Source organism: Choloepus didactylus, chromosome 8 (assembly GCF_015220235.1).
Source record: "Choloepus didactylus isolate mChoDid1 chromosome 8, mChoDid1.pri, whole genome shotgun sequence".
Taxonomy (NCBI): domain Eukaryota; kingdom Metazoa; phylum Chordata; class Mammalia; order Pilosa; family Megalonychidae; genus Choloepus; species Choloepus didactylus.
The window spans coordinates 28104567-28129649 of NC_051314.1; the positions used below are offsets into that span (position 1 = coordinate 28104567).

Sequence of the window (25083 nt, forward strand, 5' to 3'; positions counted from 1 at the left end):
TGATATTCACACAAGCATTAAGGACCACTGATTTGGAAGGCCGAGCCCTCGATCTTGGGGCTTGTCCTTATGAAGCTTTTTACTGCAAAGGAGAGGCTAAGCCTACTTAAAACTGTGCCTAAGAGTCACCCCCAGAGAACCTCTTTTTTTTGGTCACATGTGGCCTATCTCTCTCAGCCAACTCGGCTGGTGGACTTGCTGCCTTCCGTCCTATGTGGGACATGACTCCCAGGGGTATAAATCTCCCTGGCAACATGAGACCGGACTCCTGGGGATGAGCCTGGTCCCAGCATCACAGGAATGAGAAAGACTTCTGAACCAAAAGGGGGAAGAGAAATGAAAATGAAACAAAATAAAGTTTCAGTGTCTGAGATTTCAAATGGAGTCGAGAGGTCATTCTAGAGGTTATCCTTATGCATTACATAAATATCCCTTTTAGTTTTTAGTGTATTAGAATAGATAGAAAGAAATGCCTGAAACTGTTGAACTGCAATCCAGTAGCCTTGATCGCTGAAGATGATGGTATAACTATATAGGTTATACAGTATGATCATGTGACTGTGAAAACCTTGTGGCTCATACTCCCTTTATCAAGTGTATGGACAGATGAGTAGAAAAATGGGGACAAAAAGTAAATGAATAATGAGGGAGAGGAGTGTGGGATGTTTTGAGTGTTCTTTTTTACTTTTATTTTTATTCTTATTTTTATTTTTATTTCTTGGAGTAATGAAAATATTCAAAAATTGATTGTGCACAACTATGTGATGATACTGTGAACAACTGACAACACACTTTGGATGACTGAATGGCATGTGAATATATCTCAATAAATTGCATTAAAAAATTCTGACGGTTTGCCATGCGGAAGGCATTTTACAGCCGTTAGAAAATACCAGACCAGACATTTAAAAAAAAAATTCCAATTTTTTAAGGATGAGGCAATTATAAACTCTGAGAAACATGAAAGGGTATACAAAAAAGAAAATGAAATCATAAAATGCTCCTTGTTTATATGGATTAAATATATGGTGAATATGGATTCAATCAAGATTTGCTATATAACTCTATTGGGAATATGAGGGGGAGGAAAGGGGTTGTAAAAGAGCCAAAATCCACCTAACATTGGAAGAAGTCTACAGATAAGGAATAACTAAAATTAACACATTAAAAGAATGTTGCACATTTAGATGAATTAAAAATATAAAGTAAATACAGCAGCTAAAATTCACTAGATGCACTTATTCCTGGTGAGCAACGTAAAGTGGAAATCCAATGACTACCTTTTAGTCCCATTTGACTTTTTAAACTATGTGCATATACTACTTTGGTGAAAATAAGAATAAGAAAAGACCAAAGGGAGAAGGAAAAGATGCAGTTGCTAAGAAAAATAGAACAAAACAAAGAACCCTTACTGGGCAGGAGGAACAGGATCTTGGACATACATACAGAGAAGGTTTCTTTGAGATTAATGAGAATATACATTACTAACGTCTAAAGGGAAAAACGAAAAAACAGATACAGAGAATTCCATGAAGTACAGTGTAGGGTTACTAGGTAAAAGGAATGGCAAACGTCTGATGTGGCAGCGGAGACGGGAGAAAGATTAAATCATCTCAGGCTTTGATGAGAAAGATTTCCATCTCATTCCATCAGGTCTCTATTTTGTAGCAAGGAAATAAACCTACAATCTTTCTCCAGTGCAAACGCCTTAAGAAATTATATTCTATGCTCCAAATTCAAATAAAAGTTCTTTAAACTGTTTTTTCCATTATACCACATAGTTCTGCAACTTCCTAAATGATTATTAAAAAACAAGCTAAGACAGGAGCTGAGACAAAAGCCCAGAGACAGTTTGGAGAAAGCCACTGAGACAAGAAGCTAAACCCAGGAGAGAAGTTTCAGCAGAGCCAGCCATGTGCTTTCCCATGTGACTCCAGATGCCATCAGCCTTTCCTCAGAGAAGAGCAGCTGGCAGTTACCCAAGAACTATATGAAACAGCGTTTTCGGGGTCTCCAGTAACCAGTCACACATTGGACTCAAGTTTGGAATTGGAGGAAAAGCTGAGATCGCAGCGAACATTGTAAGTTCCCCGGACCAGGGGTCTGGCGCCCCTCCCCACCCAGACCTCACAGACTGTCTTGCTGCCGGCTTCCTGAAAGGGGGGGAAAAAAGAACCAAAAAACAGCAATCTGCTGAGGGCAAGAAGGGAGGCTCAACCCAGCCTCAACTGCAGAATTAACAAATTAATTAACTAACTTTGGGAGCTGGGGTGCTAAAGAAGGGCTGGGCTCCAAGAAGTGGGGGCACGTAAAAGCGGGCACCCATTTCCAGACTCCAAAAAAGCCATTTTTTTTTTCCCTTACATTTTGTCCCTTCTGGCTTCTCACTGATCCCTTATCTCTTTGCATTTCAATAGCCCCTGGCAGGGGTGGAACTGAAGCGGTTGGAGAGTAATTATCAGACAATAGCCCAAAGCGTATCTTTAAATGCTCTATACTGACACTGACAAAACTTCCAGGCTGGGAAAAGACGTTTAAAAGAGACTCTTTTTTTTTCCTTTTTTCTTTTTCTTGATTTCTTTTCTACTTTTTTTTTTTTTTTTTAATCTAAAAGTAATATATGTGGTTATTTTCTATCGGAAAGCCCAGGTTGAGGGACTAGGCTGGGCTTGAGGGGAGACAGAGTACCCACAGTGTCTTTGAATTCCGTATTCACTACTGAAGGCCTCCAGCCCCATCTTTAATTGGTAACTCAGGCTGACCAAGGAATCTACCTTGAGAGGCCCCAAAGAGGAGAGAGGAGAAGGGAATAGTGCCCCTGAGAGACAACTGGAGGTCTGCAGATTGGGAGAGTGGAGGGAGGCCCAGCTCAACTGGCAGTCCTCCTTCTGGGAATTCAGACCTCAGGGACTGGAATTCAGATTCCAGCTTCAGTCAGCCACGCCCCTGACAGGCTCAGAGTCACCAGGAGAACTAAAGGCTCCATACCTCCTTACACTGGTGGGGGAGCTGCGGGCTGGCCAGCGCCACCTGCTGGACAGGAGAGGAAAAGCACCAATTCTAAAGGCCTCATAGGAGGGTCTCATTCTCAGGAAAACTCCATACCCTCCCAATGAGACCTGGGCCTCACTAGACTGGGAAAATCTGACTAGGGTCGACCATATCCGAGGAGACCCACTCACAAAAAGGTTACATAGAGGCAGAGCAAGAAACAGAAAAAACAAGAGGGGAAAAATTCTGATCAACTAAATAGAACCTAAGTTAGAGGTCTAGAATAAGTTGAACTGAATAACAGAGGCCAGAGAACAAAGCCAACCAACAAGAAAACCACTAGGTAAAAGACAGAAAACAAGCTCCAAAATAAACTAATCAAGAGAATCAGATGCCTAGACAACTTAAGATAACAAGCCATACCAGGAAACACGAAAACATGGACCAGCCAAAGGAACAAACTAATAGCTCAGCTGAGACACAGGAGTGGAGGCAACTAATGCTAAATAAATTTGATGAAATGAAGGAAGATATAGCAAAAGAGCTGAAGGATATAAAGAAGACACTGGCTGACCATAAAGAAGAATTCATAAATTTAAAAAAACAAATGGCAGAACTCATGGGAATGAAGGCCACAATGGAGGAGATGAGAAACACAATGGAGGGACACAACAGTAGATTTGAACAGGCAGAAGAAAGGATCAGTGAACTGGAAGACAGGTCATTCGAATTCATACACACAAAAGAACAGCTGGTGAAAAAAATGGAAAAATATGAGCAGGGTCTTAGGGAGCTGAGTGACAACATGAAACGCACGAATATACGTGTTATGGGTATCCCAGAAGGAGAAGAGAAGGGAAAAGGGGCAGAAAGAGTAATAGAAGATATATTCACTGAAAATTTCCCAACTCTTATAAAAGACAGAAAATTAGAGATTCAAGAAGTACAACGTACCCCAAATAGAATAGATCCCAATAGACCTACTCCAAGACACTTACTGGTCAGATTGTCCAATGTCAAAGACAAAGAGAGGATTCTGAAAGCAGCAAGAGAAAAGCAATCCATCACATACAAGGGAAAGTCAATAAGACTATGTACAGATTTCTCTGCAGAAACCATGGAGGCAAGAAGACAGTGGCATGATATATTTAAGACACTGAAAGAGAAAAACTGCCAACCAAGAATTCTATATCCAGCAAAACTTTCCTTCAAAAATGAGGGAGAGATTAAAACATTTTCAGACAAACAGACACTGAGAGAGTTTGTGAATAAGAGACCAGCACTACAAGAAATACTAAAGGGAGTGCTACAGGCTGATAGGAAAAGACAGGAGAGAGAGAGTTGGAGAAGAGTGCAGAAATGAAGATTATCAGGAAAGGTAAAAGGAGAGGGAAAAAATAAGATATGACATATAAATTCCAAAAAACAAAATGGTAGTACAAAGTACTGCCCTTACAGTAATAACACTAAATGTAAATGGATTAAACTCCCCAATAAAAAGACACAGACTGGCAGAATGGATTAAAAAACAGGACCCATCTATATGCTGTCTACAAGAAACTCACTTTAGACACAAGGACAAACATAGACTGAAAGTGAAAGGTTGGAAAAAGATATTTCATGCAAACAACAACCAGAAAAAAGCGGGAGTAGCCATATTAATATCAGACAAGTTAGACTTCAAAAGTGAAACAATTAAAAGAGACAAAGAAGGACACTATATATTAATAAAAGGGTCAATTCATCAAGAAAACATAACAGTCATAAATATTTATGCACCAAACCAGAATGCCCCAAAATTCATGAGGCAAACACTGCGATCACTGAAAGGAGAAATAGATAGCTCTACAATAATAGTTGGAGACTTCAATACACCACTCTCATCAATGGATAGAACATCTAGACAGAGGATCACTAAAGAAACAGAGATGTTGAATTGTATGATAAATGAACTAGACTTGACAGACATTTATAGAACACTACATCCAACAACAGCAGGATACACTTTTTTCTCAAGTGCTCATGGAACATTCTCTAGGATAGACCACATGTTGGGTCACAAAGCAAGTCTTAACAAATTTAAAAATATTGATATTATACAAAACACTTTCTCAGACCACAATGGAATGAAGTTGGAAATAAATAAAAGGCAGAAGGTCATAAAATTCACAAACATATGGAGGCTAAACAACACCCTCTTAGAAAACCAGTGGGTAAAGGAAGAAATTACAAGAGAAATTAGTAAATACCTCGAGGCAAATGACAATGAAAACACAACTTATCAAAACTTATGGGATGCAGCAAAGGCGGTGCTGAGAGGGAAATTTATTGCCCTAAATGCCTATATTAAAAGAGAAGAGAGAGCAAAAATTGAAGAGTTAACTGCTCACCTGGAGGAATTAGAGAAAGAACAGCAAACTAAACCCAAAGCAAGCAGAAGGGAAGAAATAACAAAGATTAGAGCAGAAATAAATGCAATTGAGAACAGGAAAACAATAGAGAGAATCAACAAAACCAGAAGTTGGTTCTTTGAGAAAATCAATAAAATCAATGGACCACTGGCCAGGCTAACAAAAAAAAAGAGAGAGCAGATGCAAATAAATGCAATCAGAAATGGGAAAGGAAATATAACTACCGACCCTGCAGAAATTAAGGAGATAATGAGAAGATACTATGAGCAACTATATGCTAATAAACTAGACAACTTAGATGAAATGGACAACTTCCTAGAAAAGCATAAACAACCAACATTAACTCAAGAAGAAATAGATGACCTCAACAAACCAATCACAAGTAAAGAGATTGAGTCAGTCATCAAAAAGCTCCCAAAGAGGAAAAGCCCAGGACCAGATGGTTTCACATGTGAATTCTACCAAGCATTCAAGAACGAATTAGTACCAATCCTGCTCAATCTCTTCAAAAAAATTGAAGAAGAGGGAAAGCTACCTAACTCTTTCTATGAAGCCAACATCACCCTAATACCAAAACCAGGCAAAGATACTACAAAAAAAGAAAATTATAGACCAATTTCTTTAATGAATATAGATGCAAAAATCCTCAACAAAATACTCGCAAATCGAATCCAGCAGCACATTAAAAGAATTATACACCACGACCAGGTGGGATTTATTCCAGGTATGCAAGGCTGGTTCAACACAAGAAAATCAATTAATGTAATACACCACATCAATAAATCAAAGCAGAAGAACCACATGATCATCTCGATTGATGCAGAAAAGGCATTTGACAAAATTCAACATCCTTTCCTGATGAAAACACTTCAAAGGATAGGAATAGAAGGGAACTTTTTCAACATGATAAAGGCAATATATGAAAAACCCACAGCTAACATCACACTCAATGGGGAGAGACTGAAAGCTTTTCCTCTAAGAACAGGAACAAGACAGGGATGCCCACTATCACCATTGCTATTTAACATTGTGCTGGAAGTTCTAGCTAGAGCAATTAGGCAAGAAAAAGAAATAAAAGGCATCCAAATTGGAGAGGAAGAAGTAAAACTTTCACTATTTGCAGATGACATGATTCTATATGTAGGAAATCCAGAAAAATCTACAGCAAAGCTACTACAACTAGTCAATGAATACAGCAAAGTAGCAGGCTACAAGATCAACACGCAAAAATCTGTAGTGTTCCTATACACAAGTAATGTGCAACAAGAGGAGGAAATCAAGAAAAAAATCCCATTTACAATAGCAACCAAAAGAATCAAGTATTTAGGAATAAACTTAACCAAGGACACAAAAGACCTTTACATCGAAAACTATAGGAAACTGCTAAAAGAAATTGAACAAGACCTGAAAAAATGGAAGAACATACCATGTTCATGGATTGGAAGACTAAATATAGTTAAGATGGCAATTTTACCTAAACTGATTTACAGATTCAATGCAATACCAATTCAAATCCCAACAACTTACTTTACAGAAATAGAAAAACCAGTAACTAAATTTATTTGGAAGGGTAAGGTGCCCCGAATAGCCAAAAATGTCTTGAGAAAGAGGAGTGAAGTGGGAGGTCTCACACTACCTGACTTTGAAGCGTATTACAAAGCTACAGTGCTCAAAACAGCATGGTACTGGCATAAGGACAGATATACTGATCAATGGAATCGAATTGAGTGTTCAGAAGTAGACCCTCACATCTATGGACAACTGATCTTTGATAAGGCAGTGAAGCCGAAGCAACTGGGAAAGAGCAGCCTGTTCAATAAATGGTGTTTGGAGAACTGGATATCCATTTCCAAAAGAATGAAAGAGGATGTCCATCTCACACCTTATTCCAAAATTAACTCAAAGTGGATCAAAGACCTAAACATTAGCACCAAGACCATAAAACTCTTAGAACAAAATGTAGGGCAGTATCTTAGAGATCTTGTGAAAGGAGGTGGTTTCTTAGACCTCACACCCAAGGCACGAGCAACCAAAGAACAAATAGACAAATGGGATCTCCTCAAAATTAAACACTTTTGTACATCAAAGGACTTTGTCAGAAAAGTCAAAAGGCAACCTACACAATGGGAGATGATATTTGGAAACCACATATCAGATAAGGGTTTAATATCCCGAATATATAAAGCAATCCTGCATCTCAATAACAGAAAAACAAACAATCCAATTAAAAAATGGGCAAAAGACATGAACAGACACTTTTCTGAAGAGGAAATACAAATGGCTCAAAAGCATATGAAAAAATGCTCAACTTCACTGGCTATTAAGGAAATGCAAATCAAAACCACAATGAGATATCATCTCACACCTACCAGAATGGCCATTATCCAAAAAACAGAAAATGACAAGTGCTGGAGAGGATGTGGAGAAAGAGGCACACTTATTCATTGTTGGTGGGAATGTAGAATGGTGCAACCACTCTGGAAGACAGTATGGAGGTTCCTCAGGAAGCTAAATATAGATTTGCCATATGACCCAGCTATTCCATTGCTGGGTATATATTCAGAGGAACTGAAACTTAAGACACAGACAGACATTTGTAAACCAATGTTTATTGCAGCATTATTCACAATTGCCAAGAGATGGAAACAGCCCAAATGTCCATCAAAGGACGAGTGGATAAACAAACTGTGGTATATACACATGATGGAATATTATGCAGCTGTAAGACAGAACAAAGACATGGATCAAGTAATAATGTGGCTGAACCTTGAGGACATTATGTTGAGTGAAGTTAGCCAGAAACAAAAGGACAGATTCTGTATGGTCTCACTAATATGAACAGATATTAATGAACAAACTTTGGGAGTTAAAAGCTGACAAACAGGCGACCAGGAGATAGAAAGAGGGCAGAGATCAGCCATTTGATGCTGAAGGACTACAGAATGTTTAGGATTGATCGCATAGATCCAGAAATAGATAGCATAATGCTGTGTGATGGTAGCACGGTATTGTAAGTACACTGAACAAAGATGTCTGTGAGTAAAGCTGAAAGAGGTGGAATGGGAGAATGTATGACACCAGAGGTAACGATAGATGATAAAGACTGGGGCTGTATAACATGGCAAAAACTGGAGTGGCCAATGACTGTTACTAAAGATACAAATATAAAAATGTTTTTGCATGTGGGAAAGCAAATGAATGTCAACCATGTAGAAATTTGAAAAAGGGATGGTATTCAGGAAAAAACATAATCAAAGCAAACTGGAGTCTATGGTCAACAGTAACATTGTAATATACCTCCATTAAATGTAACAAAGGCAATATGCCATTGCTAAATTTATATGAGAAAGGGATATAGGGGAGTAATATGGGATTCTTGGTAGTGGTGTTATTTGCTGTCCTTAGTAGTATATTGTATTGTATGACACGTAATTTTTTTTTTTTTAACATTTTTTTCTTATTGCTAAAAAAAAAAAAGAAACAATTTTTCTTGTAGTAATCAGTATGTTCAAATGCTGATTGTAGTGATAAATGTACAACTTTATGATAATACCATGAACAACTGATTGTACACTGTGGATAAATGTATGGTATGTGAATATAAGTCTATAAAATTGTAGGAAAATATATATATAGGAGTAAAAGTGTTGGAGAAAACATGGTGAGAGCAATGATGCCTCACCAATATGGACTAACTACAATGTGTAAACTCAGAATTGAATCTTAGAACATAGCCTAACGTGGACACAATAATTGTAATAGTACCTAGATTGTAAGCACTTACAGCAGTTAACTCTATCCCTGAATTGTAAGGCCTATCTCTAAACTTTGAGATGCTGATCCCCTAGCGTATGTTGTCACAAACATTGGGACTGGTGGTTTGATGTGCTGAGCCCTTGAGCATGGGACCTTGCCCTTATGAAGCTCATTACCACAAAGGAGAGTCTAAAGTTGTATGTAATGGTGCCTAAGAGTCTCCCCGAGTACCTATTTGTTGCTCAGATGTGGCCCTCTCTCTCTCTAACTGAGCCATCTCGACAGGTGAACTCGCTGCCCTCCCCCCTACGTGGGACCCGACTCCCAGGGGTGTAAATCTCCCTGGCAACGCAGAGTATGACTCCCGGGGATGAATGTAGACCCGGCATCGTGGGACTGAGAGTATCTTCTTGACCAAAAGGGGGATGCAAAATGAGACAAAATGGTTTCAGTGGCTGAGAGATTCCAAATGGAGTCGAGAGGTCACTCTGGTGGACATTCTTATGCACTATATAGATAACACCTCTTAGGCTTTAATGTATTGGAATAGCTAGAAGTAAATACCTGACACTACCAAACTCCAACCCAGCAGCCTGGACTCCTGAAGACAATTATATAATAATGTAGATTACAAGGGGTGACAGTGTGATTTTGAGGACCTTGTGGATCACACCCCCTTTATCTAGTGTATGGATGAATGGAGGAATGGGGATAAAAACTAAAGGACAAATGGGGTGGGATGGGGGGATGATTTGGGTGTTTTTTTTTTCACTTTTATTTTTTATTCTTGTTCTGGTTCTTTCTGATGTAAGGAAAATGTTCAGAGATAGATTGTGGTGATGAACGCATAACTATGTTATCATACTGTGGACAGTGGATTGCATATCATGGATGATTGTATGATTTGTGAATGTATTTCAATAAAACTGAATTAAAAAAAAAAAAAAAAAAAAAACAAGCTAAGCTGGGCCACCTGCTCTCATTTTAAATGCCTTAGCATATGGAATAAACTATACTTGTAACTTAGAATTGAAATATAATTTCTTTTAAAAAAAAATCTTGACTAAAGCATCAAACACTTATTACGTTCCTCAAAAAAAATCACAGAATTTCAAACTTGATAATTTTATGAAAGATTAAAATCAAAATCCCCAAATTTATTATCTTCCTTACCTGCTCAAACTGCTGCATAGTAAACATGACTTCAGAAAAATCCAAAATTAAACATCTTTCAAATCTGCTTTCAAAAATCTGTGAACAGGTACAAAAACATTAATAAAAGAACACAGAGAATACTACCCTATTCCTGAAAATAAAAAAAATCCCAAACCTGCAAGATCCTTTAATTTGTAAGAAAGAAGTATTGGGATGCTTGATACAAGTTCATATAATCAAAGGAGTAAAAAAGAACTTGATTCCTGCATTTTCCACTGTGCAAAATGAAACACCCCATACTTGTTTCTTGGGAAAGCAGTTAGAATAAGGGAAGAATGGAACACATTTCAACCAATATTCTGCCCAAATGTACAGAATTCTCCAGAAGAACTTACACAGATGCAAAGGGACCAACATTTTCCAGTGGTTAGATAAGAGTCTGCCTCAGAGCTGCCTAATTCTTTTCCAGCCACAGGTAATTATGAAAGGGCAAGTAGCACAATTTTATACCTTCCTAAAAGGTGTACTACTATACATCATGAAACCAGGAAGAATCTAACTAGGAAGAATCGACTTTACTCCAATCCATCTTCTAAACTCTCTACAGTAAAATACAAATTTCATCAAATCATTTCCCTGCTTAAAATTCTCCCAGCCCCAAGCCCTCCACCCTACCCCAACCTAACTTTCAAAGCCAAGAAAAGCTTTGCTGATATCACACCACACCTCCTCGTGTGTCCGTGTGCCCAGACCATGTAAGTCTACGAACACATGACCTTGCTGTTCCTTCTCCTAGTGCTAACCCCTTCTCTTACTGGCAGACTGCTATTTAACCTTCAAGAACCTTACGCGAGAGGCGGGGCAAGATGGCAGACTGGTGAGCTGTATGTTTTAGTTACTCCTCCAGGAAAGTAGGTGGGAAGCCAGGAACTGCGTGGACTGGACACCACAGAGCAATCTGTCTTTGGGCATACTTCATACAACACTCATGAAAACGTGGAACTGCTGAGATCAGCGAAATCTGTAAGTTTTTGCGGCCAGGGGACCCGCGCCCCTCCCTGCCAGGCTCAGTCCCGGGGGAGGAGGGGCTGTCAGCTCCAGGAAGGAGAAGGGAGAATTGCAGTGGCTGCTCTTATCGGAAACTCATTCTACTGATTCAAACTCCAACCATAGATAGACTGAGACCAGACACCAGAGACTCTGAGAGCAGCCAGCCCAACAGAGAGGAGACAGGCATAGAAAAAAAACAACACGAAAAGCTCCAAAATAAAAGCGGAGGATTTTTGGAGTTCTGGTGAACACAGAAAGGGGAAGGGCGGAGATCAGGCCTTGAGGCGCATATGCAAATCCCGAAGCAAGGCTGATCTCTCTGCCCTGTGCACCTTTCCTTAATGGCCCTGGTTGCTTTGTCTATTAGCATTTCAATAACCCATTAGATCTCTGAGGAGGGCTGTTTTTTTGTTTTTTTTTTTTAAATCCTTTTTGCTTTTTCTAAAACAATTACTCTAAGAAGCTCAATACAGAAAGCTTCAAAGAATTGAAATTTGGGCACGTCAAGTCAAGAGCAGAACTAAGAGAGCTCTGAGACAAAAGGCAATAATCCAGTGGCTGAGAAAATTCACTAAACAACACAACTTCCCAAGAAAACGGGGGTGTCCGCTCACAGCCACCATCCTGGTGGACAGGAAACACTCCTGCCCATCGCCAGCCCCATAGCCCAGAGCTGCCCCAGACAACCCAGTGTGACGGAAGTGCTTCAAATAACAGGCACACACCACAAAACTGGGCGTGGACATTAGCCTTCCCTGCAACCTCAGCTGAATGTCCCAGAGCTGGGAAGGGGGAGCAGTGTGAATTAACAGAGCCCCATTCAGCCATCATTTGAGCAGACTGGGAGCCTCCCAACACAGCCCAGCAGCCCAGAACTGCCCTGGGGGGACGGCACTCACCTGTGACATAGCACAGTCATCCCTCAACAGAGGACCCGGGGTGCACAGCCTGGAAGAGGGGCCCACTTGCAAGTCTCAGGAGCCATACACCAATACCAAAGACTTGTGGGTCAGTGGCAGAGACAAACTGTGGCAGGACTGAACTGAAGGATTAGACTATTGCAGTAGCTTTAAAACTCTAGGATCATCAGGGAGATTTGATTGTTAGGGCCACCCCCCCTCCCCGACTGCCCAGAAACACGCCCCACATACAGGGCAGGCAACACCAACTACACACGCAAGCTTGGTACACCAATTGGGCCCCACAAGACTCACTCCCCCACTCACCAAAAAGGCTAAGCAGGGGAGATCTGGCTTGTGGAGAACAGGTGGCTCGTGGACGCCACCTGCTGGTTAGTTAGAGAAAGTGTACTCCACGAAGCTGTAGATCTGATAAATTAGAGATAAGGACTTCAACTGGTCTACAAACCCTAAAAGAACCCTATCAAGTTCAGCAAATGCCACGAGGCCAAAAACAACAGAAAATTATAAAGCATATGAAAAAACCAGACGATATGGATAACCCAAGCCCAAGCACCCAAATCAAAAGACCAGAAGAGACACACCTAGAGCAGCTACTCAAAGAACTAAAGATGAACAATGAGACCATAGTACGGGATATGAAGGAAATCAAGAAGACCCTAGAAGAGCATAAAGAAGACATTGCAAGACTAAATAAAAAAATGGATGATCTTATGGAAATTAAAGAAACTGTTGACCAAATTAAAAATATTCTGGACACTCATAGTACAAGACTAGAGGAAGTTGAACAACGAATCAGTGACCTGGAAGATGACAGAATGGAAAATGAAAGCATAAAAGAAAGAATGGGGAAAAAAATTGAAAAACTCGAAATGGACCTCAGGGATATGATAGATAATATGAAACGTCCGAATATAAGACTCATTGGTGTCCCAGAAGGGGAAGAAAAGGGTAAAGGTCTAGGAAGAGTATTCAAAGAAATTGTTGGGGAAAACTTCCCAAATCTTCTAAACAACATAAATACACAAATCATAAATGCTCAGCGAACTCCAAATAGAATAAATCTAAAAAAACCCACTCCGAGACATATACTGATCACACTGTCAAGCATAGAAGAGAAGGAGCAAGTTCTGAAAGCAGCAAGAGAAAAGCAATTCACCACATACAAAGGAAACAGCATAAGACTAAGTAGTGACTACTCAGCAGCCACCATGGAGGCGAGAAGGCAGTGGCACGATATATTTAAAATTCTGAGTGAGAGGAATTTCCAGCCAAGAATACTTTATCCAGCAAAGCTCTCCTTCAAATTTGAAGGAGAGCTTAAATTTTTCACAGACAAAGAAATGCTGAGAGAATTTACTAACAAGAGACCTGCCCTACTGGAGATACTAAAGGGAGCCCTACAGACAGAGAAACAAAGACAGGACAGAGAGACTTGGAGAAAGGTTCAGTACTAAAGAGATTCGGTATGGGTACAATAAAGGATAGTAATAGAGAGAGGGAAAAATATGGCAAACATAATCCAAAGGAAAAGATGGCCGATTCAAGAAATGCCTTCACGGTTTTAACGTTGAATGTAAATGGATTAAACTCCCCAATTAAAAGATATAGATTCGCAGAATGGATCAAAAAAAATGAACCATCAATATGTTGTATACAAGAGACTCATCTTAGACACAGGGACACAAAGAAACTGAAAGTGAAAGGATGGAAAAAAATATTTCATGCAAGCTACAGCCAAAAGAAAGCAGGTGTAGCAATATTAATCTCAGATAAAATAGACTTCAAATGCAGGGATGTTTTGAGAGACAAAGAAGGCCACTACATACTAATAAAAGGGGCAATTCAGCAAGAAGAAATAACAATCGTAAATGTCTATGCACCCAATCAAGGTGCCACAAAATACATGAGAGAAACATTGGCAAAACTAAAGGAAGCAATTGATGTTTCCACAATAATTGTGGGAGACTTCAACACATCACTCTCTCCTATAGATAGATCAACCAGACAGAAGACCAATAAGGAAATTGAAAACCTAAACAATCTGATAAATGAATTAGATTTAACAGACATCTACAGGACATTACATCCCAAATCACCAGGATACACATACTTTTCTAGTGCTCACGGAACTTTCTCCAGAATAGATCATATGCTGGGACATAAAACAAGCCTCAATAAATTTAAAAAGATTGAAATTATTCAAAGCACATTCTCTGACCACAATGGAATACAATTAGAAGTCAATAACCATCAGAGACTTAGAAAATTCACAAATACCTGGAGGTTAAACAACACACTCCTAAACAATCAGTGGGTTAAAGAAGAAATAGCAAGAGAAATTGCTAAATATATAGAGACGAATGAAAATGAGAACACAACATACCAAAACCTATGGGATGCAGCAAAAGCAGTGCTAAGGGGGAAATTTATAGCACTAAACGCATATATTAAAAAGGAAGAAAGAGCCAAAATCAAAGAACTAATGGATCAACTGAAGAAGCTAGAAAATGAACAGCAAACCAATCCTAAACCAAGTACAAGAAAAGATATAACAAGGATTAAAGCAGAAATAAATGACATAGAGAACAAAAAAACAATAGAGAGGATAAATATCACCAAAAGTTGGTTCTTTGAGAAGATCAACAAGATTGACAAGCCCCTAGCTAGACTGACAAAATCAAAAAGAGAGAAGACCCATATAAACAAAATAATGAATGAAAAAGGTGACATAACTGCAGATCCTGAAGAAATTAAAAAAATTATAAGAGGATATTATGAACAACTGTATGGCAACAAACTGGATAATGTAGAAGAAATGGACAATTTCCTGGAAACATATGAACAACCTAGACTGACCAGAGAAGAAATAGAAGACCTCAACCAACCCATCACAAGCAAAGAGATCCAATCAGTCATCAAAAATCTTCCCACAAATAAATGCCCAGGGCCAGATGGCTTCACAGGGGAATTCTACCAAACTTTCCAGAAAGAACTGACACCAATCTTACTCAAACTCTTTCAAAACATTGAAAAAAATGGAACACTACCTAACTCATTTTATGAAGCTAACATCAATCTAATACCAAAACCAGGCAAAGATGCTACAAAAAAGGAAAACTACCGGCCAATCTCCCTAATGAATATAGATGCAAAAATCCTCAACAAAATACTTGCAAATCGAATCCAAAGACACATTAAAAAAATCATACACCATGACCAAGTGGGGTTCATTCCAGGCATGCAAGGATGGTTCAACATAAGAAAAACAATCAATGTATTACAACACATTAAAAACTCGAAAGGGAAAAATCAATTGATCATCTCAATAGATGCTGAAAAAGCATTTAACAAAATCCAACATCCCTTTTTGATAAAAACACTTCAAAAGGTAGGAATTGAAGGAAACTTCCTCAACATGATAAAGAGCATATATGAAAAACCCACAGCCAGCATAGTACTCAATGGTGAGAGACTGAAAGCCTTCCCTCTAAGATCAGGAACAAGACAAGGATGCCCGCTGTCACCACTGTTATTCAACATTGTGTTGGAAGTGCTAGCCAGGGCAATCCGGCAAGACAAAGAAATAAAAGGCATCCAAATTGGAAAAGAAGAAGTAAAACTGTCATTGTTTGCAGATGATATGATCTTATATCTAGAAAACCCTGAGAAATCAACGATACACCTACTAGAGCTAATAAACAAATTTAGCAAAGTAGCGGGATACAAGATTAATGCACATAAGTCAGTAATGTTTCTATATGCTAGAAATGAACAAACTGAAGAGACACTCAAGAAAAAGATACCATTTTCAATAGCAACTAAAAAAATCAAGTACCTAGGAATAAACTTAACCAAAGATGTAAAAGACCTATACAAAGAAAACTACATAACTCTACTAAAAGAAATAGAAGGGGACCTTAAAAGATGGAAAAATATTCCATGTTCATGGATAGGAAGGCTAAATGTCATTAAGATGTCAATTCTACCCAAACTCATCTACAGATTCAATGCAATCCCAATCAAAATTCCAACAACCTACTTTGCAGACTTGGAAAAGCTAGTTATCAAATTTATTTGGAAAGGGAAGATGCCTCGAATTGCTAAAGACACTCTAAAAAAGAAAAACGAAGTGGGAGGACTTACACTCCCTGACTTTGAAGCTTATTATAAAGCCACAGTTGCCAAAACAGCATGGTACTGGCACAAAGATAGACATATAGATCAATGGAATCGAACTGAGAATTCAGAGATAGACCCTCAGATCTATGGCCGACTGATCTTTGATAAGGCCCCCAAAGTCACCGAACTGAGCCATAATGGTCTTTTCAACAAATGGGGCTGGGAGAGTTGGATATCCATATCCAAAAGAATGAAAGAGGACCCCTACCTCACCCCCTACACAAAAATTAACTCAAAATGGACCAAAGATCTCAATATAAAAGAAAGTACCATAAAACTCCTAGAAGATAATGTAGGAAAACATCTTCAAGACCTTGTATTAGGAGGCCACTTCCTAGACTTTACACCCAAAGCACAAGCAACAAAAGAGAAAATAGATAAATGGGAACTCCTCAAGCTTAGAAGTTTCTGCACCTCAAAGGAATTTCTCAAAAAGGTAAAGAGGCAGCCAACTCAATGGGAAAAAATTTTTGGAAACCATGTATCTGACAAAAGACTGATATCTTGCATATACAAAGAAATCCTACAACTCAATGACAATAGTACAGACAGCCCAATTATAAAATGGGCAAAAGATATGAAAAGACAGTTCTCTGAAGAGGAAATACAAATGGCCAAGAAACACATGAAAAAATGTTCAGCTTCACTAGCTATTAGAGAGATGCAAATTAAGACCACAATGAGATACCATCTAACACCGGTTAGAATGGCTGCCATTAAACAAACAGGAAACTACAAATGCTGGAGGGGATGTGGAGAAATTGGAACTCTTATTCATTGTTGGTGGGACTGTATAATGGTTCAGCCACTCTGGAAGTCAGTCTGGCAGTTCCTTAGAAAACTAGATATAGAGCTACCATTCGATCCAGCGATTGCACTTCTCGGTATATACCCGGAAGATCGGAAAGCAGTGACACAAACAGATATCTGCACGCCAATGTTCATAGCAGCATTATTCACAATTGCCAAGAGATGGAAACAACCCAAATGTCCTTCAACAGATGAGTGGATAAATAAAATGTGGTATATACACACGATGGAATACTACGCGGCAGTAAGAAGGAACGATCTGGTGAAACATATGACAACATGGATGAACCTTGAAGACATAATGCTGAGCGAAATAAGCCAGGCACAAAAAGAGAAATATTATATGCTACCACTAATGTGAACTTTGAAAAATGTAAAACAAATGGTTTATAATGTAGAATGTAGGGGAACTAGCAGTAGAGAGCAATTAAGGAAGGGGGAACAATAATCCAAGAAGAACAGATAAGCTATTTATCGTTCTGGGGATGCCCAGAAATGACTATGGTCTGTTAATTTCTGATGGATGTAGTAGGAACAAGTTCACTGAAATGTTGCTATATTATGTAACTTTCTTGGGGTAAAGTAGGAACATGTTGGAAGTTAAGCAGTTATCTTAGGTTAGTTGTCTTTTTCTTACTCCCTTGCTATGGTCTCTTTGAAATGTTCTTTTATTGTATGTTTGTTTTCTTTTTAACTTTTTTTTTCATACAGTTGATTTGAAAAAAGAAGGGAAAGTTAAAAAAAAAAAAAAAAAAGAAAAAAGACAAACAAGGAAAAAAAAAAAAAAAGATGTAGTGCCCCCTTGAGGAGCCTGTGGAGAATGCAGGGGTATTCGCCTACCCCACCTCCATGGTTGCTAACATGACCACAGACATAGGGGACTGGTGGTTTGATGGGTTGAGCCCTCTACCATAAGTTTTACCCTTGGGAAGACGGTTGCTGCAAAGGAGAGGCTAGGCCTCCCTGTATTTGTGCCTAAGAGTCTCCTCCTGAATGCCTCTTTGTTGCTCAGATGTGGCCCTCTCTCTCTGGCTAAGCCAACTTGAAAGGTGAAATCACTGCCCTCCCCCCTACGTGGGATCAGACACCCAGGGAAGTGAATCTCCCTGGCAACGTGGAATATGACTCCCGGGGAGGAATGTAGACCCGGCATCGTGGGATGGAGAACATCTTCTTGACCAAAAGGGGGATGTGAAAGGAAATGAAATAAGCTTCAGTGGCAGAGAGATTCCAAAACGAGCCGAGAGATCACTCTGGTGGGCAGTCTTACGCACACTTTAGACAACCTTTTTTAGGTTCTAAAGAATTGGGGTAGCTGGTGGTGGATACCTGAAACTATTAAACTACAACCCAGAACCCATGAATCTCGAAAACAGTTGTATAAAAATGTAGCTTATGAGGGGTGACAGTGGGATTGGGAATGCCATAAGGACCAAACTCCACTTTGTCTAGTTTATGGATGGATGCATAGAAAAGTAGGGGAAGCAAACAAACAGACAAAGGTACCTAGTGTTCTTTTTTACTTCAATTGCTCTTTTTCACTCTAATTATTATTCTTGTTATTTTTGTGTGTGTGCTAATGAAGGTGTCAGGGATTGATTTAGGTGATGAATGTACAACTATTTAATGGTACTGTAAACAATCGAAAGTACAATTTGTTTTGTATGACTGCGTGGTATGTGAATATATCTCAATAAAATTATTATTAAAAAAAAAAAAAAAAAAAAAAAAAAAAGAACCTTACGCAGCCCAAAAATAAGTCCTGTGAAAAGTCTTCTGTTCCTTCAACCCCAGGCAGAATTAAAAATTATATTTCAATATAGTTTTTTCTGCCTAGATTATAATCACTCACTCCCAAATCACCCACCCTCCCATCCCCAAAGCAATCAAAAAACCACAGGCACCATAGTGTTCAACCTGGAATACCTAACCCATCCCCAGTACATGGTAAACTATATATGCTTGTCGAATATTTCTTGCAGAATAGATTCAGCGTCCATCAAACTTTGTTGTGCTTATTTCCTTTATGGCATACAATTCACATCTCCTTAACAAGATTATAAAATCTCTAAGTATGAACCCTTTGTTATGCTTCATTTCAATTTCCCAGGAGGCTCACTAATGCTAAACATATTAACTATTCAATTAATATTTCTTGAAGAAACTTACTTTTGCTATGGTTTCTTTGATGAGTGTGTCTGGCAAGGAAACATTTTCGCCTAGGATCAAAGCAGAAATTACATCCAAAAGGGTCTCCCGGCAAGATGTGGAAAGATTAACTATTTGTAATGTCTGAGACAACACCTGTAAAATAAACAAAAACAAAAATCAAAAAAAAAAAAAATACATACTTACCAAACAGTTTTTAGTGAGCAGACCCTAAACAAATGAAGTTGGGTACTCACCTTACACACTTCAACAGGTTTAGTTATCTTTGATCCATTTCCATGTTTCACAAGTATCAGATAAGTTTCTAACAGCCTTTTAATCTGTTCAGAGCTTTCACAAGAATTAGCTTTAGTTACTTTTGAATGTAGATCCAGGAGTGATTCCTGCAAACCAATAATTTAATAACGAGAAGAGCTATAGAAAATCAAACTCATTTGTCAATCCAGCAATGAAAACATTGTGTGAAGTGGTTCAACTTTCCACATTATTTTGCTTTGGGGGGGGGGGGGAGGTGCAACTGCCAGGAGTCACAAATGATAATAACAGCTCACATTCACAGAGCAGCACCGTCTAAATTCTTTATGAATATTTGCTCACAATCCTCACAGCAACCCCGAGGACGAGAATATTATTACCCCCCATTTACCAGGTGAGAAGGCTGAGGAAGAGGGATGATAAATAAGTTTCCCAAGTCACACTGTAAGTAAGTGGCAGAGCCAAGATTCACACACAGGCAGCCTGAATCCAAAGCCTGTACTCCTAACCACTGTGCTCTACTGCATCTCAGGATATCAAATAAAAACAGCTATGACTGTGGTGGGAGAGGGAGGGAAGAGGAGGATCTTAAAATGCATATAAAGTATAAAGAAATAATCACAAAATACAATCTCCAGGAATGGTCTCCTAAATTAAGAACAACAATAAATTCTTATATTCTATTATATATAAATCCTTAAAAATTAGAACTTACTTGCAAACATTCAAAAAATGTACCAAAATGTTCCTTGTAGATGTAGAAGACAGTGGACTTGACCATGTTTTTGAGTGTTTCTCCAACTAAAATCCATGGTAGCTGAATTTCTGTTTCAGTAACTGGTCCTAGCTTTTGCAAAATGAGCTCCACTGCCTGTGAGAACCCAAGAGCCATTAAAGTTAACACGTAAATCCTATTTTTAAGAACTACACTGTGATTTACCAGTCTAATTACAGTAACCACTTTTAAAATCAAGAATGTGGTGGCTTTATTGGTTAAGATAGCTATGTATCCCAAAAGGAATTTCCAAAACAGGATGGGGAAATTTTATCATCAAACTACCTACTCCCCACCCCTACCCATTAATCAACTTATTGCCTCCTAGCATAGAGGATGAAGAAATCAGCAATAATTTTGTGAGTAAATAAAATAAAAATACTCAAATCACCAAGGGCTTGCATTAGGAATCATTGTAATTAAACCCCATGATGTTCCTCTTTTAGTGCTTTCTATTTATTCTAGACTATCCGCTCTCAACATCATTTGCATTCTTTTCTTTTTTCTTTTTAATTCCTTCCACTAGACCAAAAGTAGTCTTCTCAGTTATTTACCTTGCCTGTACAAGAGTGAAACATATTTCTAACTCCTCTGCACATTTCAAACAGCAACTGTCCAACTCCTTCTACCTTTTCCGGATGTTTATCAAGATCAAGAAACATTAAATTGAAAAGCGCATTTTTATCAGAAACCTAAAATACAAAATACAAGCAGAAAATTATATTCACAACATAAACATCCCCAAATGAAGAAATCTTGTTTGCTATTTTACAGTTCACATGTAAACAGAATTAGGAAGATGTTCTAAAATGAAGACACTACTTGTGATGGCTGGGTTCATGTGTCAACTTGGCTAGGTGGCCTAGCTGTCTGGTCAAGCGGGCACTGGCCTGACGATTCCTGTGAGGCTATTTGAGGCTGGTTGGTTTGTCGGATCATCAGTCAATTGACTGCAGCTGACTGATGACTCATCAAGGGGAGTGCTTCCACAGTGAGAGAATGCAATTGGCTGGATTTGGTCCGGGTGATCAGTTGGAGGCTTATAAGCCGGACGGTTAGAGAACCTTCACTTCTTCTTCAGCTGCTCAGTGAAGCTTTTCCTGGGGAGCTCATCGAAGTTGCCAGTTCGTTTCCTGAGGAGTTCGTCAAAGTTGTCGGTTCGTTTCCTGAGGAGTTCTTCAAAGTTGCCGGTTCGTTTCCTGAGGAGTTCGTCAAAGTTGTCGGTTCGTTTCCCGAGGAGTTCGTCGGACGTCTTCCTTGGAGTTGACAGCTTGTTGACCGCTCTGCAGAATTTGGACTCGTGCGCTCCCGCAGTTGCGTGAGTCACTTTTACAATTTGATAATAAGAGACATCTCTCACTGATTCTGTTTCCAGGAGAACCCTAACTAATACACTACTTATGACCTGAAACTACTGTAACAGTATACTCTCACTTGGAATGTCACACAAAGGAATGATTAAGTCACTGATGTGGGAAGTCTCAAGCAAAACTACATAAGGTGACATTCACTCTTTTAAAGTAAATTATAAAGACTTACAAGTATAAGCATAAAAGAAATCCAATATCAATGGTTTTGTTTTATTATATAAGCCTAAAAAACATCAGACTAACCTTTCTCATCAAAAATGTAAAGCTTTCAGCGGCAAAATTTCTTATATGTAGTTTGTTATGAGCCAGCAGTGTACTGTACATGCTATAAGAAAATAAGACATGTTTAATTAATCACAAAATTTTTATAACGATGTATTGTGCTACGTATACAAAGAATAAGCATGAGGTGTAAGACAAGAAGATACATTTTCGCACGATCAATGAGACCCCCACATGTTAATCAGTTAGAAGGCTGAACGGTCAGACCAAAGCTTGAGGTTTAGCAGTACTGTCTTCTAGGAAAGGTGCCATGAAAACTGAAACTCACAGTGATCCCTAAAGGAAGGATTCAAGTGGGGACTGGAGTGCATGTTACAAGAGATGAAAGCAATAGCAAAGATGGGACTGGGCAGAAGTGATCATGCTCAAGTGATAGTAAGGAGGCTGGTCCATCTAAAAAAGGAAGGATCATGTGGTCAGGCAGACAGCTGCAGAGAAAGCGCTGGACACCAAGTGGAGAAGTTTAGACTAACTTACATTTATTGAGCACTTCCTCTGTGTTCTTCATTTAATCAGTACAACTCTATGGGGTAGGTACTATTTACAGATGAAATTGACACAGAAAGGCTAAACAACTTGCTCATGCTCACAATTGTAACTAATTATTTGTATAATTAAATTGTTTAAATTGGTCTCTCCAATGTCAGGACAGAATGAATATGTCTCTTGTATTTTTACCATATTCCTAGTACCTAAAAACAGGTACTCAAAAAATAATGACCGAATGAGAAATGAATATTTTCAAAGATTAATTTGGTAACAGGGTACAGAATGATATGAAGGAAGAAAAAAGAAAATGATAGTCCAATTAAAAAGCTGCTTAAGTGATGTAAATTTGGGAGAACAAATGCATGAAAAAGGCTGGTAGTGGGGGAAATGGCAACCAGCGATTTCAAGTTCTTGCCGTGGAGCCAAAGACCTTGCAATGGTCCACAAGGCCCTTTACAATCTGGCCCTCCTCCTACTACTTCCCTGACATTGCCTAAAAACTCTTCCCTATTCATGCTGCTCCAGCCACTAAGACTCAGGACTCCTTGCTGTTCCTTGAACTCACCAGGCATACTTTCAATGTTCTCCCCTTGGTAAACTGCAACTCAGTAAGAGCAGGGATTTTCATCTGTTTTGTGAACGTATCTCAAATGCCTGACACATAAAGGCTGCTCAATAAACATTCACTGAGTAAGTGAATGAATAACAGACACAAGAGGATTTGGAGTCCTTGAAGATAACTGGGTCAAAGATGCTTCTCAGGCACCAAGCCTCAGTGACCAGAGAGAGGTGGTGCCATTGCCTGAAACTGGGCAACCAGAGCCTAACATATGGTAGGCATTCAATACATATTTGCTAAACACACAAATGAGGGAAAAGGTAAGGAGGGTTGGCTTGAATGGGAATGTGTTGAGTTTGGTTTCAGTAATGCTCAGGTGAAAATATCCAGGCTGTTGAAGATGTTACACTGAAAGGAAATAAATTAGAGCTTGAGAGCCTGATTTAGGACACACAAAAGTGACAGCTGAAGTCATGCAATCAAAGAAACTATATTCCCTAAAGAACTTGTTAGTTATTTAATGAAGTAACTTTGTTTCTTATATATTTTACCAAACGTAAGGGGTCTGGGAATATTTGTGGAGGTTGTGGAATCCAAGCCAGGTGCTGATGGGTGGGTATGGGTATGATTTCAATAGCTGGAGATAAGTGAAAGTCAGGTCATGGCTGACTTAAGACATATTTGATGCAGACTAGGGGAACAGATCATGAAACACTTTGTCTGGAGAACCAACTCTGTATAAGGATGTAATCAGAGAGCAAGCTGCAAAGGTAGTTTGGAGACAGACGGAAGGGAGGGGAAAAGACAACTAAAAATTATATTAGAGAGAAAAAAGAGTCACCTGTATATATTGGACATGTCCTTCACCATTAGTCTCCACAGGTACTTGTAAAGATACGACAGCGAGGTGAAAGCCCATTCTAACAGCTCCGTGTCCTGAGTCTCCAGGATTGGAGTGATAGTCAGAAAAAAATCTGGAAAATGTGGATAGAAGTCTGTCTGCAGATCTCGTGCCAACTGTACAACCAAACTGGATTAAAAATAAATAGAAGCAACTGATTCTGAGACATGTAGATCAAAAAATAAAGGCTGCAAATCTATTTCACAAATGATAGTACATAGTCTATGATCACAGATGAATTAAACCAAGATACTCTTAAACTAAGTCCCAAAAGAGGGATAAAATTCTTCACATCTTAAGAGTTCAGCAGGGAAATCAGGCTAGAGCAAGAGGTGCATTCCACCACAAACAGTGTTCAATAATTTCTATAGCGTCAAAGAAAAATGGCATTCTCTTAGGAGCATAAAGCAAATAAAGTATTCATCTTTTCCGAATATTCTGAGCTGACAGAAAAGGTAAATTCTTTTTGTTTCTAAATTACAAATACCTGATCTAAGGCATATGTAGCTATGAAACACAACCTTTCTAAAAATTCAGATCTCTGTTGTTGATCTGTCTCTCAAGATGCTACTTACTCCAAAAGGGGTTGATAGGCAAAACTGTTCTTAATTTGCAGGTGAGTCTTCAAACTCTGAACTATCTCTTTTTGATGATAGACCAACTGATTGAATGATTGGCATTTGTCATTAACTTCTTTGTAAAATTTCCCTGGGTGAAAAATAAAAAAAGAATGTTTAGTTTTTCCATTACATGATTTAGTAGTTTTGAAAATATAAAGAGCAAATGATAAGTCAATAAGAAATAACAAAATAGAAAATACCAAAGTGTTCCGTAAGGTTCAATTCTCTCCATTTCAGCAGGCCCTCAAAAAAATAAGTTTCAACTTCCTGCCAAGATCAAAGCAATTCATCAATCAGACAATTCAAAGAAAAATTATGATCAAAGTAACAAAGAATATTAATATCTTAAGGCAATAATGATAGTTCTTTTAAAAAGGGAACTAACACT

The 25083-nt window shown here is 38.7% G+C and overlaps 1 protein-coding gene across 2 annotated transcripts in view; it reads right to left on the minus strand.

Moving 5' to 3' along the window:
- UTP20 (UTP20 small subunit processome component) overlaps positions 1 to 25083 on the minus strand; it is a 116845-nt gene that overhangs the window by 87535 nt on the left and 4227 nt on the right. For both annotated transcript variants that reach the window (XM_037846286.1, XM_037846285.1), the window contains exons 3-11: positions 24896 to 24962; positions 24651 to 24783; positions 24016 to 24204; positions 22088 to 22169; positions 21029 to 21166; positions 20415 to 20570; positions 19681 to 19827; positions 19445 to 19579; positions 10332 to 10409 (exon numbers count right to left, since the gene is read on the minus strand). In XM_037846286.1, coding sequence (XP_037702214.1) covers positions 10332 to 10409; positions 19445 to 19579; positions 19681 to 19827; positions 20415 to 20570; positions 21029 to 21166; positions 22088 to 22169; positions 24016 to 24204; positions 24651 to 24783; positions 24896 to 24962 — 1125 coding nt within the window. The remainder of the gene's footprint in view (positions 1 to 10331; positions 10410 to 19444; positions 19580 to 19680; positions 19828 to 20414; positions 20571 to 21028; positions 21167 to 22087; positions 22170 to 24015; positions 24205 to 24650; positions 24784 to 24895; positions 24963 to 25083) is intronic.